Source organism: Puntigrus tetrazona, chromosome 1, assembly GCF_018831695.1.
Source record: "Puntigrus tetrazona isolate hp1 chromosome 1, ASM1883169v1, whole genome shotgun sequence".
NCBI lineage: Eukaryota > Metazoa > Chordata > Actinopteri > Cypriniformes > Cyprinidae > Puntigrus > Puntigrus tetrazona.
The window spans coordinates 6606033-6620160 of record NC_056699.1 but is presented as its reverse complement, the minus strand read 5'-3'; the positions used below and the strand labels follow the sequence as shown (position 1 = coordinate 6620160).

General features: G+C 37.4%; 1 protein-coding gene across 1 annotated transcript in view; it reads right to left on the bottom strand.

Annotated features, from left to right (window-relative positions):
* Positions 1–877: 877 nt before the first annotated feature.
* The window catches only part of elfn1b (extracellular leucine-rich repeat and fibronectin type III domain containing 1b), a 139148-nt gene continuing 125897 nt past the window's right edge, over positions 878–14128 (bottom strand). Inside the window, 2 exon segments of the mRNA XM_043241760.1 lie at positions 878–3652; positions 3655–4273. Of these exon segments, the coding sequence (XP_043097695.1) occupies positions 1488–3652; positions 3655–3919 (2430 nt within the window). The 5' untranslated portion in view covers positions 3920–4273 and the 3' untranslated portion in view covers positions 878–1487.

The window sequence follows — 14128 nt, the reverse complement described above, 5'->3', positions numbered from 1 at the left end:
TGTTGTATAATGGCATTGTCATTCATAAAATCAGTTGGCGAAAATGAAATTTCCTTCATAAATGGCACACAACCTTACAAAATTACAAACAATCTACCCATGTTTTGAGACGATTGATATGACGGTTTCAAATCACTATGTGCACTTTAGGGCTTAATATTTGGTTGACAACTTTTCTGTCAGACATTTGCCATGCACTTTGATTCAGAAGTAATTGAATTATTGTGTTATTTCAGTCCATGAAGCAGGGTGTTGTAATGTGTGGTTTCACAGTACAGGTCTTAAAATTTGTTTCCTCAAAATTTAGAGGCCAATTCCATTGTTCTAATCAGTGGAATCTAAATTGTCTATGAGCATTAATGGCGGTGAGAAAAATTAAGACTGCCTAGATCAGCACTTTAGACCTGGCTTAAAAGCCATCAACGACATAGCTCTGTTGAATCTCAGTAAAAAACAAACCCCAGGACTGATTTAGCAAGGTCTTAGGGGTTCACAGTGGTTTAAAGTAGGCATGTAGTAGCAATATCTTTGACTGAGACAGAAATATTTCTGAAGGTCTTGCAAACAAGAATCAAAGTGGGTTTAAGCTTAACTAAGCCCAAACACTGTAAAACTGATGTCGGAGAAAAATGGTGTTAACACGCAGTACATTCATTCTCCAGTATGCAGGACTTGTGTTGAGTTTGTGGGGTCAGTCTTCTCAGTAGCACTGCTTGAAGATCTGTTAATGAAATACAATAGAAAGCCAAAAAACAGTTCTACCTGCACAGCTGTGTCTGTATGTAATCACACTGCAGGTGTAAGTCTTAAGGACTTGAAACATTCATTGTATGTTTAAAAATGTAAACTTTACAAAAAAGAATGGAGAACGATTAAGAGAAGCTTTTCTTCTGAAAAGTTGTTGTTTTAAAATCCAGTAGAGGTGTGCTTCTGTAGCAAATTCAGCAATTGTCCATTGTCGCTAAAGAAGAAAAAAGAGCGTTTTCAAAGTTGCACAGTCTGTATGAAAATCTAAGGTTAGGGAAAACAGTGTTCGGCAGACATTTTGAGTTGTATGTTTTTCCAAGTACACAACAGTCAATACTGTCACAGGACACGGCCATGCGATAACCAAAGATTAATTGTAATAAGAAGAAGAATCAATCTTAACAGTAATACTACTAATCAATGATGGTCATGATGATGATGAGAATGGTGATAATATAATAGTAGTTTATTGTTATTTCCAATATATAAAAATCAAATGTTGAGTTGAGGTTAATACTGTTAAAAGTTTTCTATTCTTACCACTTGGCACGTACACTCACTGCAAGATCTACAGTATCTCGTATTTTGTTTTCATTCTCAAACAGAATGATTGAAAAGAGCTAGCAATACTTCTAAGCTATTTCTCTAAAAGTGAGTGCTCACTTAATCACTGATACTGGCTGGTTTGGTCCAGAGATTTGTGTGGTCTTCTTTAATCGAACGAGCTACAAAAATGGCAATCATGATTTCTGCTGAGCAGAGACTCCTTTCCAGTAGTCCAGAATGTCATGTAGGTCCTCATCTTTGGCAAACTGTACTTTCCTCCTTAACGCGTGGCCTGCTGCAATGTACTCTTCCTCATCCCGATGGCGTTTGCGGTGGAGTTTAAAACGTTCCCACAGGCTAAGAGAAGGCCTACAGCTGTACTCAGGGCTGGAGTAGCCGCTCAGGTTGTGGTACTGCGGTGAGAGCTGTGAATAGGATAGCTCCGTGGTCTGGTGCGGCCAGCGCTCCAGAATGGATGACTTCCGGCTTCCTGAAACCTCTATCGACTCCTCTATATGGTGGGGACCAGGGTAGGAGTGCCTGTGTTCACTGTATTGTCGAATCCGCTCTGCCTCCGCCCTCAGGATCGCAGCGGCTGGAGTGACTGTAATGATTCCTGACTCATCAAGTGGAGATGCCTTCTCAATGTATTTGGATTCTGATCTGTAAGCTCCTTCAGAACGGAAAGAGCGTGGACTACGCAACGAGCCACTCGAGGATGTGCTTGCACGCTTTTGTGGGGCATCCATACTGTGGTGCCTCTGTAGAGGATGGTGATAGCCTCCTTTGTACACTGGAGACAGAAAACCAGACTTGCCTGGTGGATGCTCTGATATAAGGACCAACTGAGGCTCCGCTGTGGAGACAGCACCAGATTTTGCAGCCTGGAATGATGTTGAATCGGATTTGAGTGCATCAATGCAGTTGTTGATGATTTGGTTTACTTTATCCACTTCTTTTGCAATTGTGGATATCTCTGCAACAGATCCCTGGCTGGCTTCTGATGGAGGAATGCTGCATTCCCTAATGCTGCGCTCCGGTTGCTCTGATCTCACTTCCATGTAATTCCCCTTTGTGGTTTTTGGTGTCCCAGAGATCTCTTGCATCTTATACTGATCTGAGTCACTGGCAGTTGGCAAGTATGGCATCCTTTGTATGGTCTCACCAGCAGACAGAATTTGTTTCTGGGACAGCTGTGATATAGTGCCCTGTTCCAGTTCAGTTCCGTATTTCATCTCGATCAAGTTTCTTTTCATCTTTTCCAGCTTCTTGCTCTTTGGCTCGTCTTGTTTTTTGCGCTTTCTCAAGCAATGGAACACTACACCCAGAACAATCAGCATCCCAAAAAGACAACCGATTATGGTCATAATGTAATGAGTGGCAGTTGAATCATTTGCCACATGTTCTTGCAATGGATTTGGTCCTGTGGAGATGGTCAGGCAGGTGTGGTTGAACCTCAGTGAATTGCGAATGGATGCCACACAATATGTGTAGTTCGTGTGAGTTTTAAGGTTCTGTAACTCAATGTCTTCTCTCTGGCTTTTCAGGTTTTGGATATCAGTGAAGAAGCTGTTATTGTACAGGACAAGGATGTACATTTTTCTAAACGGATTTGGAATCTGAATCGAGATTGTCGCACTTGTGTGGGTAATGTCTTTTAGTTTCATTAGAGGACGTGCATCTGGATCCACAAAGGTGGGGCTGATGCTTATGGCCTCCTCTGGAAATGTTCCTGAGGAGCAGTCATCCAGTCCACAAGGGCTTAACATTGTGGGAGTGCACTCATCTGAAGACCCTTGCAGATTTGGTGTCACATTGTCATCACTGCAGACAGAGGAGAGTGCATGGAAGGCATTCCGAAATCTTGGCATCCTGGGGTTCTGACTCAAAAGACTGTAGCCTGAAAAGCCAGGAGGGGTGTCGCAAACCATTCGCTCACTTGTCCGGTTTGGGAATGCAACAAGCCAGCGCAGGAATCCCAACAGCTCACAAGAGCAACTGAACGGGTTAGCATAGAGCTCACATGTTGTAAGCTTTGACAGACCACGAAATGTAGGACCATCCAGAAGCTGAATCCTGTTCATCGAGAGGTCGATGTTCTCTATCGCGGGGCATTCCCAGAAGGCATTGGCTGAGACCGTCTCGATCAGGTTAGCCTGAAGATAGAGGTACTGTAAGCGTCCCAATCCTCTCAGCATTCCCTCGGTCAAGTTCCTCAGCTTGTTAAAGCCAATCTGCAACACTTGAAGATTAAATTGGGCTGAGAAAGCCCCATCTTCAATATACGAGATGTCGTTCTTAGTCAGATTCAGGTATGTGAGATTGCCAAAGCGACTTAAGGAAGAAAAGTGGATGCTTGAATCTTGTTCTCATTGAGTCGCAGGTCAACAATTGTGCTGTTAATGTGCAATGGGATATTTTCATATGGTGGCTGGTTCTGGCTGCAGATTGCCAACCATACAAATCCCTTTTCCCCTTCAATCAGCCAGCAGTCACCCTGAACAACAGGCACCCTAGTCAGTGAGAGGAACACAAGAGTCATAGCCCAGCAAAGTAAGGCACTGGTCACCATACCTCCACCATTTCCACTGGACCCAGAAGAAATGGACATCTGTGCTTCAGCCATAGCTCCAGCTGATTTTTGTTTCTGTCGTTTACACAGGTTATGATCTTTTTAGCAGTTATCCACTGGGTGTTCAACAAGGCTTTGATTGTAATTGGATGTAACAGTTCTGTTAGGAACATCAGCTTGAGAAACACGATTTTTGTTTTTCTCTGTTCAGTGTGCGCTTGGTGTATTGTCACACTGGAAAGGAATCTTCATTTACGACCAGAGTCTTGTTTGTGTGCAATAGCTTTTCAGATAGTGGATCTGAGCATTCCCACGCATAGCCTCCCACAGGGCAGGAAGTGCTTGTGTTTTCCGAGGACATCATTTCTCATCAGATACCCGCTCATGACCAGATTTTCATATTGCGTCCTGCAGAAATAAGAAAGAAAGAACATGATTATTGATATTTGAAAAAAAACTAGGTCAAGTCATAACAATGCTCCCTCAGTGAGAGTAACAAGAGTACAAAATTATATAAATTTGAATATTTTGCACAGCACATTATGAAATAACCCACTTACCCAAACTTAATGTGCGCTGTACAATTAAGTCCAAATGAACACCCACTAGTTCCATTGTACCTTAATTTCAGACTATTAACAGTGATACTGAGTGCAGAATATTGTCTAGTGGCATTTTGGAGCTATTTTTAAAAAGTCCATTTTTGTTTAGCTGACGCCATGTTTTTCATGTGTTTATAATCATTATGGTTGCTCACCTACCACCGAGAGCTAAACTTAGCACAGATCAATCACGCAGACACACTCGCACTCTCTCCAAGACCAATTAACGTCTAACAGCTTAGCTCAACCTGATAACGCAAACAAACACTCTATACAGAAGAGTTTACTTTTACGTCTACCCACCTTATTAGCTCATGAGACCCTCAACGTTTGGCTAATGAAGGGAAACCCTTAAAATAGACTGCTTTTTTAATTACGTAGTGACCTAAATCAAACAACTGCTAAAGAAAGAACAACATACATTAAGTGAATAGTTGTTTTAGATATGCAGATATATTTTTGATACATTGCCTGTGCTTCTTTTAAAAGGAAACTGGGTTTCATTTGTGCTCAAACATTTCATTAATTACTCAGAATGTGCTGAATGATTTCTTATGTATCCACACAGAGCTTGTTTGCATTTGTGTGCAAGGGAATAAAAAATTGCTGACCCAACATAACCTACAACATAATTAAAGTACAGTGAAAACCAATATATCATCATCAATTAGATAACACTGGTGCTATTATCTAGTTCATGATGATAAATTGCATTTTCACTCGACTTTGATTCATCTTAGCTGGTTTAAGTTAGATTTAAAGAATATATAAACGATACGTATTTTAAAAATCACTTGAATAAAGAAACATTGTAATCGATTGCTTGTTTTTTTTTTTTTTTTTTATAGACTTGACCTTTTTGTTAAACATTTCTGGCTTTGGTTCCTAACAGGAGTTAGAACTCCTGCATGTACAGTAACTGTGGAAAGAGCTATGAAACATTTACCACTAGAACACTATTCCTTTTCAAGAAAGGGGTGAATGGAACAATCTTGTAAAACTGCCGTGATTATGTGATAGATAAGCTGTGGCTAGTGCTGGTCTACAGAATGTACATTGTATTGCCGGTGTACTCCATTCTGCTTAAATGGACCAGTCTGATGATGGCGAACATTTTTCTTTATTTAAATCCTGCTATAATTACATTGTATATGTATCTGACTGGGCTTAAAATTGACTGGCAGTCCTGATGTTCTCCATGGCCTGTGTGTGTGTGCACGCATGCGTGTCTTTGCAGGCCCATTTCATGTTAATGGGAAATGGTTAATGCTGTCTGGTTGACTTCTGACGGTTTACAAAGTGCTTGTTTCACAAAGAGCATTGTAGACTGTATAAAGGGCTGGCAGGAGCAGAGACGGGATGAAAAGATAGTTCTGTAATTTTAATCTTTCATAGCATTCAAACTGCATATGCTCTTACTTCACAGTGTGCAAAGACTTACACACTACAACTGCAAACAAACCACTGTTCCCATATGTATCCTTTCTATCACTACCAGCATTTTAAATATTCACATATTTATTTATTGTTTATATGCTGTCATCTTTCTCACATGCTGTGTTTTACATTGCTAGGTATATTAATAATATATGCATGTGTGAACTCACATGGGACAGGGACACATTTGTTTCTGTACAGTTCAGAATGAACAGAAATAAGAAATCAATGGAACTATTACCCTCTGTAACAAAGATGTCGTTTTTTTATGCTTTTATTTTTATTCTATATGAATTATTTGTTCTGAATAATTTACGGATAAACCATTTTAGTATCACAATAGACTGTTTTAACAGTGCAGTCGTCATGAGAACAAGCCTTTGGCTGAGTCATTCGCCCCAAAACACTTAACCTGCATGTCAAACCATTCATAAACTTCAAAGGAAATGGCTTATTGTGTTCGCTTCCATGAACTGACTTCGATAAACTACTGCACAGCAAGAGGCGTTCAAACAGTCAGACTAACATTCAGTATTGTGTGTCTGTGTTCAAGTGTCAGAGAGGAAGGGATTGATGTGTGTGTGTGTGTGTGTGTGTGTGTGTGTGTGTGTGTGTGTGTGTATGTGAACTTGAATGTAGTTGCTTGTGGCTTAAAATAACACACTCCCTTTTTATGATCAATAAACAACTGTGTGACTCTGTGACATTAGATTAAGCCACTCGCTCTGGGCAAACACACAAGAAGCTGCAATCCCCATATATTTTCCTTCTCTCTCTCTAGCTTCTTGTTTTCTAAGTGGAAATCCCAGAATCTCAGGTTTCTCGATGCAATTTGTGATATTGGAGACATTAGACTATTAGATTCTAAAAGTAAACAGACTGTAAACTGTTAAGATGAATCAAAGTGATATGAAGTGAATAAACACTAATAAATTGCTGAATTAAATACAGAATAATTGATAAACACATATCTTATGAGATATATGCATTGCTTATTCTTTTTTTTTATATTTATATATATATATATATATATATATATATATATATATATATATATATATATATATATATATATATATATATAGCGCTAATAGCACTAATACAAAGCGCTCAGGAAAAGACATAAAACAACTTCCTCCGAAGGCCTCCAAATGTTCAGATAAACACTGCAGAGTGCGGCATAAATGGGCAGTTGCTAATTTGTTGGTGTGTAGATGTGCACTGGAGTGTGTTTGTAAAGCTGAAATAATTGTGTAATGGCCATTGTTTAGTGAGTGGGTGTTCAGTGACACATAATTGGACAGGGTTCAGGTAGCACAGCAAACACGCGTACAGTTCACATCTGCTGAGTTCTCAAAACACCCAGAGGGAAGCCTTTTTGTGTGCCAATCCATCTCTGTCCTCATCTGATTAAGAAAACACGAGAAATCCAAATGTTTCGGTGACTCAGGAAATGCTTTTGAAAACAAGACATAGCATAGGGCCCTACTTTTCTGTGGGGGCTGTCTCCATGGTTACCCTGGTTCTGGTGACAGGCGCTGCTGCCCATAGGGCTATCTGATTTACACAGTTATGATTAGACTGAAACTACAGATGGCGTGGAACTTCCTACCTAGTCGATGCCACAGACAGGAGACAAACCTGAAGCAGTGGTGCGTGATCAGGCTCTGTAGATGAGTATGTAGAATGAACTGTGGGGAGGAAGAAGAGGTTTATGACTGATGTGGCAGGCTTCAGGTGCATTCACACCTCACAGTATGAGCGATCTTTGACCTCCATGTGAAAAGCGCCATGGAAGGCTGATTTTACAAGGTTGCTCGGTAGTGAGAAGGTGGGAATTATACACAATAGTTAAAAAACCCACATAAGACATGTGAGAAAAAGTCATTTTGAAATCCAGTTTTATTTGTTGAATTTAAAGCATAATGTCGAAGTTTCTGGTAATTTAGTCTGTTTCCTGACATACTTTACTGTTCACAAGCTTGGTCTAAGTATTTATGCGTTTATATTTAAATGAATGCCTTTATTCAGCGAGGATGGATTACGTTAAATCAAAACTGTCATTAACAACGTTACAAAATATTGATAAAAAAAAAAAAAAAAAAAAAAATTGTCTTTTTGAACATTTTCTATTTATAGAAAACTCCAGTGTCACAGTTTCAGTGAAATATTAAGCAGCACAGCTGTTTTCAATATTAATCATAATGAAAACGTTTCTTGATTATCAAATCAGCATATTAGAACGATTTCTGGGATCACATGACACTGAAGACTGGAGACATGATGCTGAAAATCACAAGAATAAATACCTTTTTGAAACATGTAGTTATTTTAATTGCAGTAATATTTCATTAGCTATCTATTTACATCTGATACACGCTAAAACCTTACCATAAAGTCTTATTAACACTTAACATTTAGATAATACATTTCTGCATTTGCATAGAAATGTTATGGAAATAAACAACATTGAAAACCTCTCCCTTGCCCAAATTAAAAGAAATTGGGGTATATTTAAAATACGTAAACAGATGTAGCCGTGACCTGATGTCATAAAATAATTTTATTTTCTGTTTGGTTATGTGCGAGACAAAATTGCTATTGATTTTCTAGTCAAAGTACTTTTATGCATTTCATAAAAAATAATGTTCTTAGGGTAGCCTTTTTAAGCAGTGGGCTACATCTCATTGCATTCAAAAAATAATATATAATACACACACACGTCGTGTTTCCATGTTTTATGGCAATTCTCCATAGGCGTAATGGTTTTTATACTGTATGAGTGTATGAGTTAATGTCCTACACCTAAACCTACCTCTTGCAGAAAACTACTGGCATGTTTTGTAAGCTTGTTTCCTCATGGGGTCCTACAAATATCCCCACAAGGTCAAAATATACTGCTATTCCTATCCTTGTGAGGACATTTGATCCCCATAATGTGATAAATACCAGTTGCACGCACACACACACACTTTTATAATGATTATTCAATTAGACGGTCTTCAGTTCACAACACTGCTCTACCAAAGCACAAGCTCAGTCTGTATTCCATCTTCTGATTTTTCGGCAGCACCTCTCATGTAACGATGCACCATGTGGCTTGTGGTCTGATATTCATTTGCTGTTCTTTCTAAAACCAGCAGCAGACAGGGTCAAAGCTGAAATTGTTATAAACCTTGAAATGCTCGAGAGACTCGATGCTTCCTTCCATTGCTTAATGCACTGGAAGTGTTGACTTTAAGACGCGCTCTAAAGATGCTGCTTTTGGAAATGCATTTTAAGTATGTAATTACTTGAGAGAAATTCCGTCATTATTTGGGTGTGTGTGTTTTTCAGTTTTTTTTCTGTTATGCGCTCATACAAGAAGATTAGACTGCGCATTGGCTCTGAGTAAAAGTGTCAGGTCTATTTGCTGCCAGCTTTGACAAAGCTGCATAAATTTGCACGTCTTTCCACAGCGTGGAGCTATTTTTGAACTTGGCAGCCATTGATATAGAGTTTATCCTGGAACAAGAGGGAGAAGAAGAAGAAGAAAAAAAAAAAAACAGAAGCCATGGCATACAAAGTGCAGATTGTGCAAGACCAAAGATCTTCCCTGATGAGACCACCAAGGATTCCCTCTGCACAGAGAGCTAAGCCTAGTCACATAACATTAAAGAGAGCTCACTCGAAACTGAAGCTTCTGTCATCGGTTACTCGCTAAGCTGTTATATTTAGGTGATAAACGCGTGCTGTTGTCTTTTGCGGTTCTCTTGTTTTCGGTTCGTGCGACGTGCAATGTGTCATTTATTTACAAAGTTGCATTAATTAACACAGATGATTTACAACGCGGGGCAGATTCTTTCACTTCATGTGAAGCCAAATATTGTGTAAATGCTGTCTGATTCATTTATATGTAACATGTACTGCCCTGCAGATTAGTGATGTGAAGCGCACTGGATTAAAGCATCGCTTCATTGTAAATGTTGTTTGTGTATCTGTGTGAGAGCGAGGGTGCTTAAGCATATGAAATTGGCCCTGGGAAATTCTGATGCTTAATGACGTTCCTTCACACTCCAGAAATCTGTTCCATTGCTTTGTGGAGCACAGATCACGAACACAGGCAAAAACTAATATGCATTATTACATTTTAAAAAACACCACGCTACAAACTGGTAACTAAAGTTGCAAGGCAGGGGAGTCTGAGTCATTTTTGGCGAAGTCTGAAACTGATTAGCATGTTATATGTTATTATAATCAGAGTTTGACAAGTTACTTTCGAATTGTCATATATTATATATTGCTATAGTTACTGTCTTTTAAATAAATTAGTTACATTACAATATTACTAAACTGTAATGCGTTACACTACTTTTGCGTTACTTTTTATGTTTTAAATAGACCTGTACATGTTTTTAATCAATCAAATAATGTGCCAATTAATTAATCTAAAAGAACAAGATTAACATACATGTAAGTTTTTATCTTATTTTATTTTAAAGATAATAATTATTGTGAATTAAGAAAAAAAAAACACTTAATCGACATTACAAGTAGCTTTAGAAATAAATATTTTAATTTAACATACAAATATTGTGAAATATGAAACAATAAAAAAATGAAGAAAAAAGAAACAATAGTATAAATAAAAAAACGAACAGCGCCACTATGTTGATAAGGGAGTTATTCAGTCATTCATCAGTTCATTCAGATTGATTCGATTGGTTCCTTCAGAAACAAAGCAGGATGGCTCACTAAATCATTGATTCGCTGAATTAATGGATTTATTAATGAGAAGCTGCTGTGTGTTGATCTGAGACGCACAACAGTTCTTCTAGAGATTTATTTTCGCTGGGTACTGATAATGTGTATTCCCACCTATATATGAATTTTTAGGTAAATACTTCTGTGTAACCCTTTTTTGTCTTTCTACCAGTTAGTGATAATTCTGAAAGAAACACGCAGTGTTTATAATAACATCTGACTAACATAATGCTTATATTTCAGCGTTGCTGATGAGGTCAGGTTATCTTAGCAAATAGTTTGCTATTGGCAAAGAATGAATTCAGACCAACGTGAAAAGACCAACCGGTGTGAAATGTGCTAATATTTCATGACGATTTTTTCTCTCTTTTTTGAGAGACAACTACTTTATACACAGCGCACTTAAAGGTTTAAAATGTAAAAAAAATGTTACATGATTTTTTTATTCACTTAGAGCTGTGTTACCGATGCATGAAAGGGAGTTAATAGTTTAATCAATAATAGGGTGACTTTAATATTGTAAACTAGCTTTTTTAAATTTGAATTTTTTAGTATTTTTAGTACTTAAAAGCCTAAACATATTTGTTGACAAAGAATAATATTTTCATATAATATTTATATTTATTGCAGTGATCAAAAACAATATTTCACCATCAAAAAGCTTCTACTTTCTATGATGTTTTCTAGATATGGCTTTATTCCATATAACAGCAACAGTACGCAATATTTAAAGCCATCAATCATGTATTCCACAGAATCACTTTTTTTTTGTACATTAGAAGTGTATTGAAGCTTTAAAAGGGAGGACTGAAAAAAAAAAATATGTTGCACTTTGTACGTCACTATAATAAACATGGCGAACAATAATACACCCAAATGATTCCCCTATTTCTCTCAGCACATTTAATCAGAGTTGAGAGCCAGAACTATGTGTTTTATAATGCTGAGTGTTTTTAAGATGCTGTGTAATACCTGAAGTAAAGTTTTCTTGCATGTTGTTATTGCATGCTGATGCTGTTTAGATTCCCCACTGACTTTTTCTCAGCTGGACCTCACAGTGATGGCAGCTCTCTAATTAAAGCAGAATACATTACCTATAATGAGTAAGAAAGTGTGTGTGTGTGTGTGTTTTGTCATGGAGGCTTTACACCGCATGCATGGATTACAAGTTTGCATTTGATTTGTTTAAGGATATGGTCCCAGAATACAGTCATCATGATGTATTAGTGTTTGAAGAAGATAATCACGAGGAAACTGCAGCAGAGGTACAGAGTCAAACTGAGTCGTGTGGCTTACTCCTCAGTATTTTGGCAGTGTGAATATATTTACTGAAGGATATGAATGCTTGCTGTAATTTAGTTTTTGTGTAAATCTCAACGGTTGTTATAAGATGACTGCGTTTGCTCTCTGTTAATGCTGTCTGTATTCTTGCTGTCTGCATTGTCAGACCCAAACGGATTTTCTTCATATTGACAACTGGTTGCTGAAAACATCAAAATAACTACAGTATTTAATATACAGACACACAAGGAGTGTACAGTATTTACTGTAGACGCGATGAATGCTCATTGTGTCTAAAATCACTGCTAAAATGAGTTAATGTTGCAAAGCACTCAAAACATTCTTTTTGTCTTGTTTGCATTAGTTTGCACGTCTCTGCTTAGACAGACGTGTCTTCTCTGGGTAGTTGCTACTCCGGTGACTTTTGCATAAGCAGCAACCTCAAATGTTGAGTTTAATAGGAATGTGAAATTTGTTACCGAAAAATAAAATTCCTGTCTTCAGGATATATGGGGAATGATTACTGATAAAACAATATAAAAACACATTTTTATATAGTCACCAATGCTGCATTTATTGGATTAGAAATACAGTAATACTGAGAAATATTATTGCAATTTAAATGTTTTCTGATTACATTTATTTTTGAATATAGTTTATTTCTGTAATGAGAAGCTGATTTCTTTGCATTATTGCTCAGGTCTTCAGTGTCACATGATCATTCTAAAATCTCAATTTGCTGCTTAAGAAATTTTTTGTCTTATCACTGTTGAACGCCATATTTTTTTTATTAACGTGTGATTGATGAACAAGTGTACTAATATATTTTTTCTTCTTAAATCTTACTGCTCCTTTTAAAAAAAATACTGTATAAATCCCTAATTAAATCTAAATATAAACAAATTATATATGCACAAAAATATTAATAAACACTATAATTTTTCATTATAACGTTAGGTAGACGAAATGACTCGTGTGAATATATTAAAACAGTGGTAAACTCCCAATTCGAACAGATCAAAATAGTTTAGCTTAAATATTCTAAAACCTGACTTAAATTAAATCTAATTTAATTTCCACAACAGCCATGAAAGCACCCTAATCACATGATAATAATCGCTTGGCTTGGCAGCAGGTTATGCTCAAGCAAGAACCACTCGCATTTTATTCAGACAAACTCAGCGTGAAATCTTCACAGCATTCACACTTTTTAGTAAATTGAGGGATATGCGTGTTATTTAAGAGCCCTAATAAAAAAAAAAAATCTTTATTTTCAGTTGAATCCTAATGAATCCAATATCCGTGAAACTGAGAAACACTGCTGTTAGGAGCGAGGAACGTGGTCTAAAAGGAAAGGTACGAGATCAGCTTCCTTTCAAAGATTTGCTTCCTCTTTCCCATTTCTACTCAAAGACACACATCTAAAGAATAAGAGCTGACAGCGTCTCTCTTTATACACATGAACAAAACCTGCAAACTAAAGGATTTCTCACATAAGCGTAGAGGAGGAATAAAACAAGCAGCTCAAGACACAGATGGCGGCCAGCCCTCCCTTCTTCCTCTTTCTCTGGGGTCTGCAGCGCTCTTCTTGACACCTGGTCATCATGACATTCTCCATTTAGCTGTTCAACATCACCAGCCAGATGAGAATGTGTATAAAAGATGAGAGGCTAACTGACAAGATGAAAGGATGTGCGGAGAAAAGATGAGGGTTTTGTAAAATCACATGCACAAACACATGCGCTCTGTCTCTTTAATGCCCTTCATTTCAGTTCTCTGCTGTGTTGGACTTTTTTTTAAGCTTAGAAGTTTTAAGAGGATGTGTTTTAATAAAGAAAAACGCAGAGGCAGCTGATGGTGACATTTAAAGGAATAGTTCATCCAAAAGATGAAGATTCTGTCATTCTGTCCCGTGTGTTCTTCAGACCCCATTAATTTTTCCAGTGGAACAAAAATGCAAAAATTATATTGTATTTTCATCAACAAAAAACGGTTTAAGCCCATTATTAAAAATGTTGCTTTAGTGTGTCAGTAGGAAATATTTTACATTTACAAACGTTCATTCTAAAATTAATTGCAGTAACCCAATGAGATTTCTGTTTGCACACAGATCTGATCTCATCATCATCCAGTCTGTCTGGAATGAAAAAAAATAACAAACATTAATAAATAAATGCTGTTCGTTTTTTTAATTCTCTGT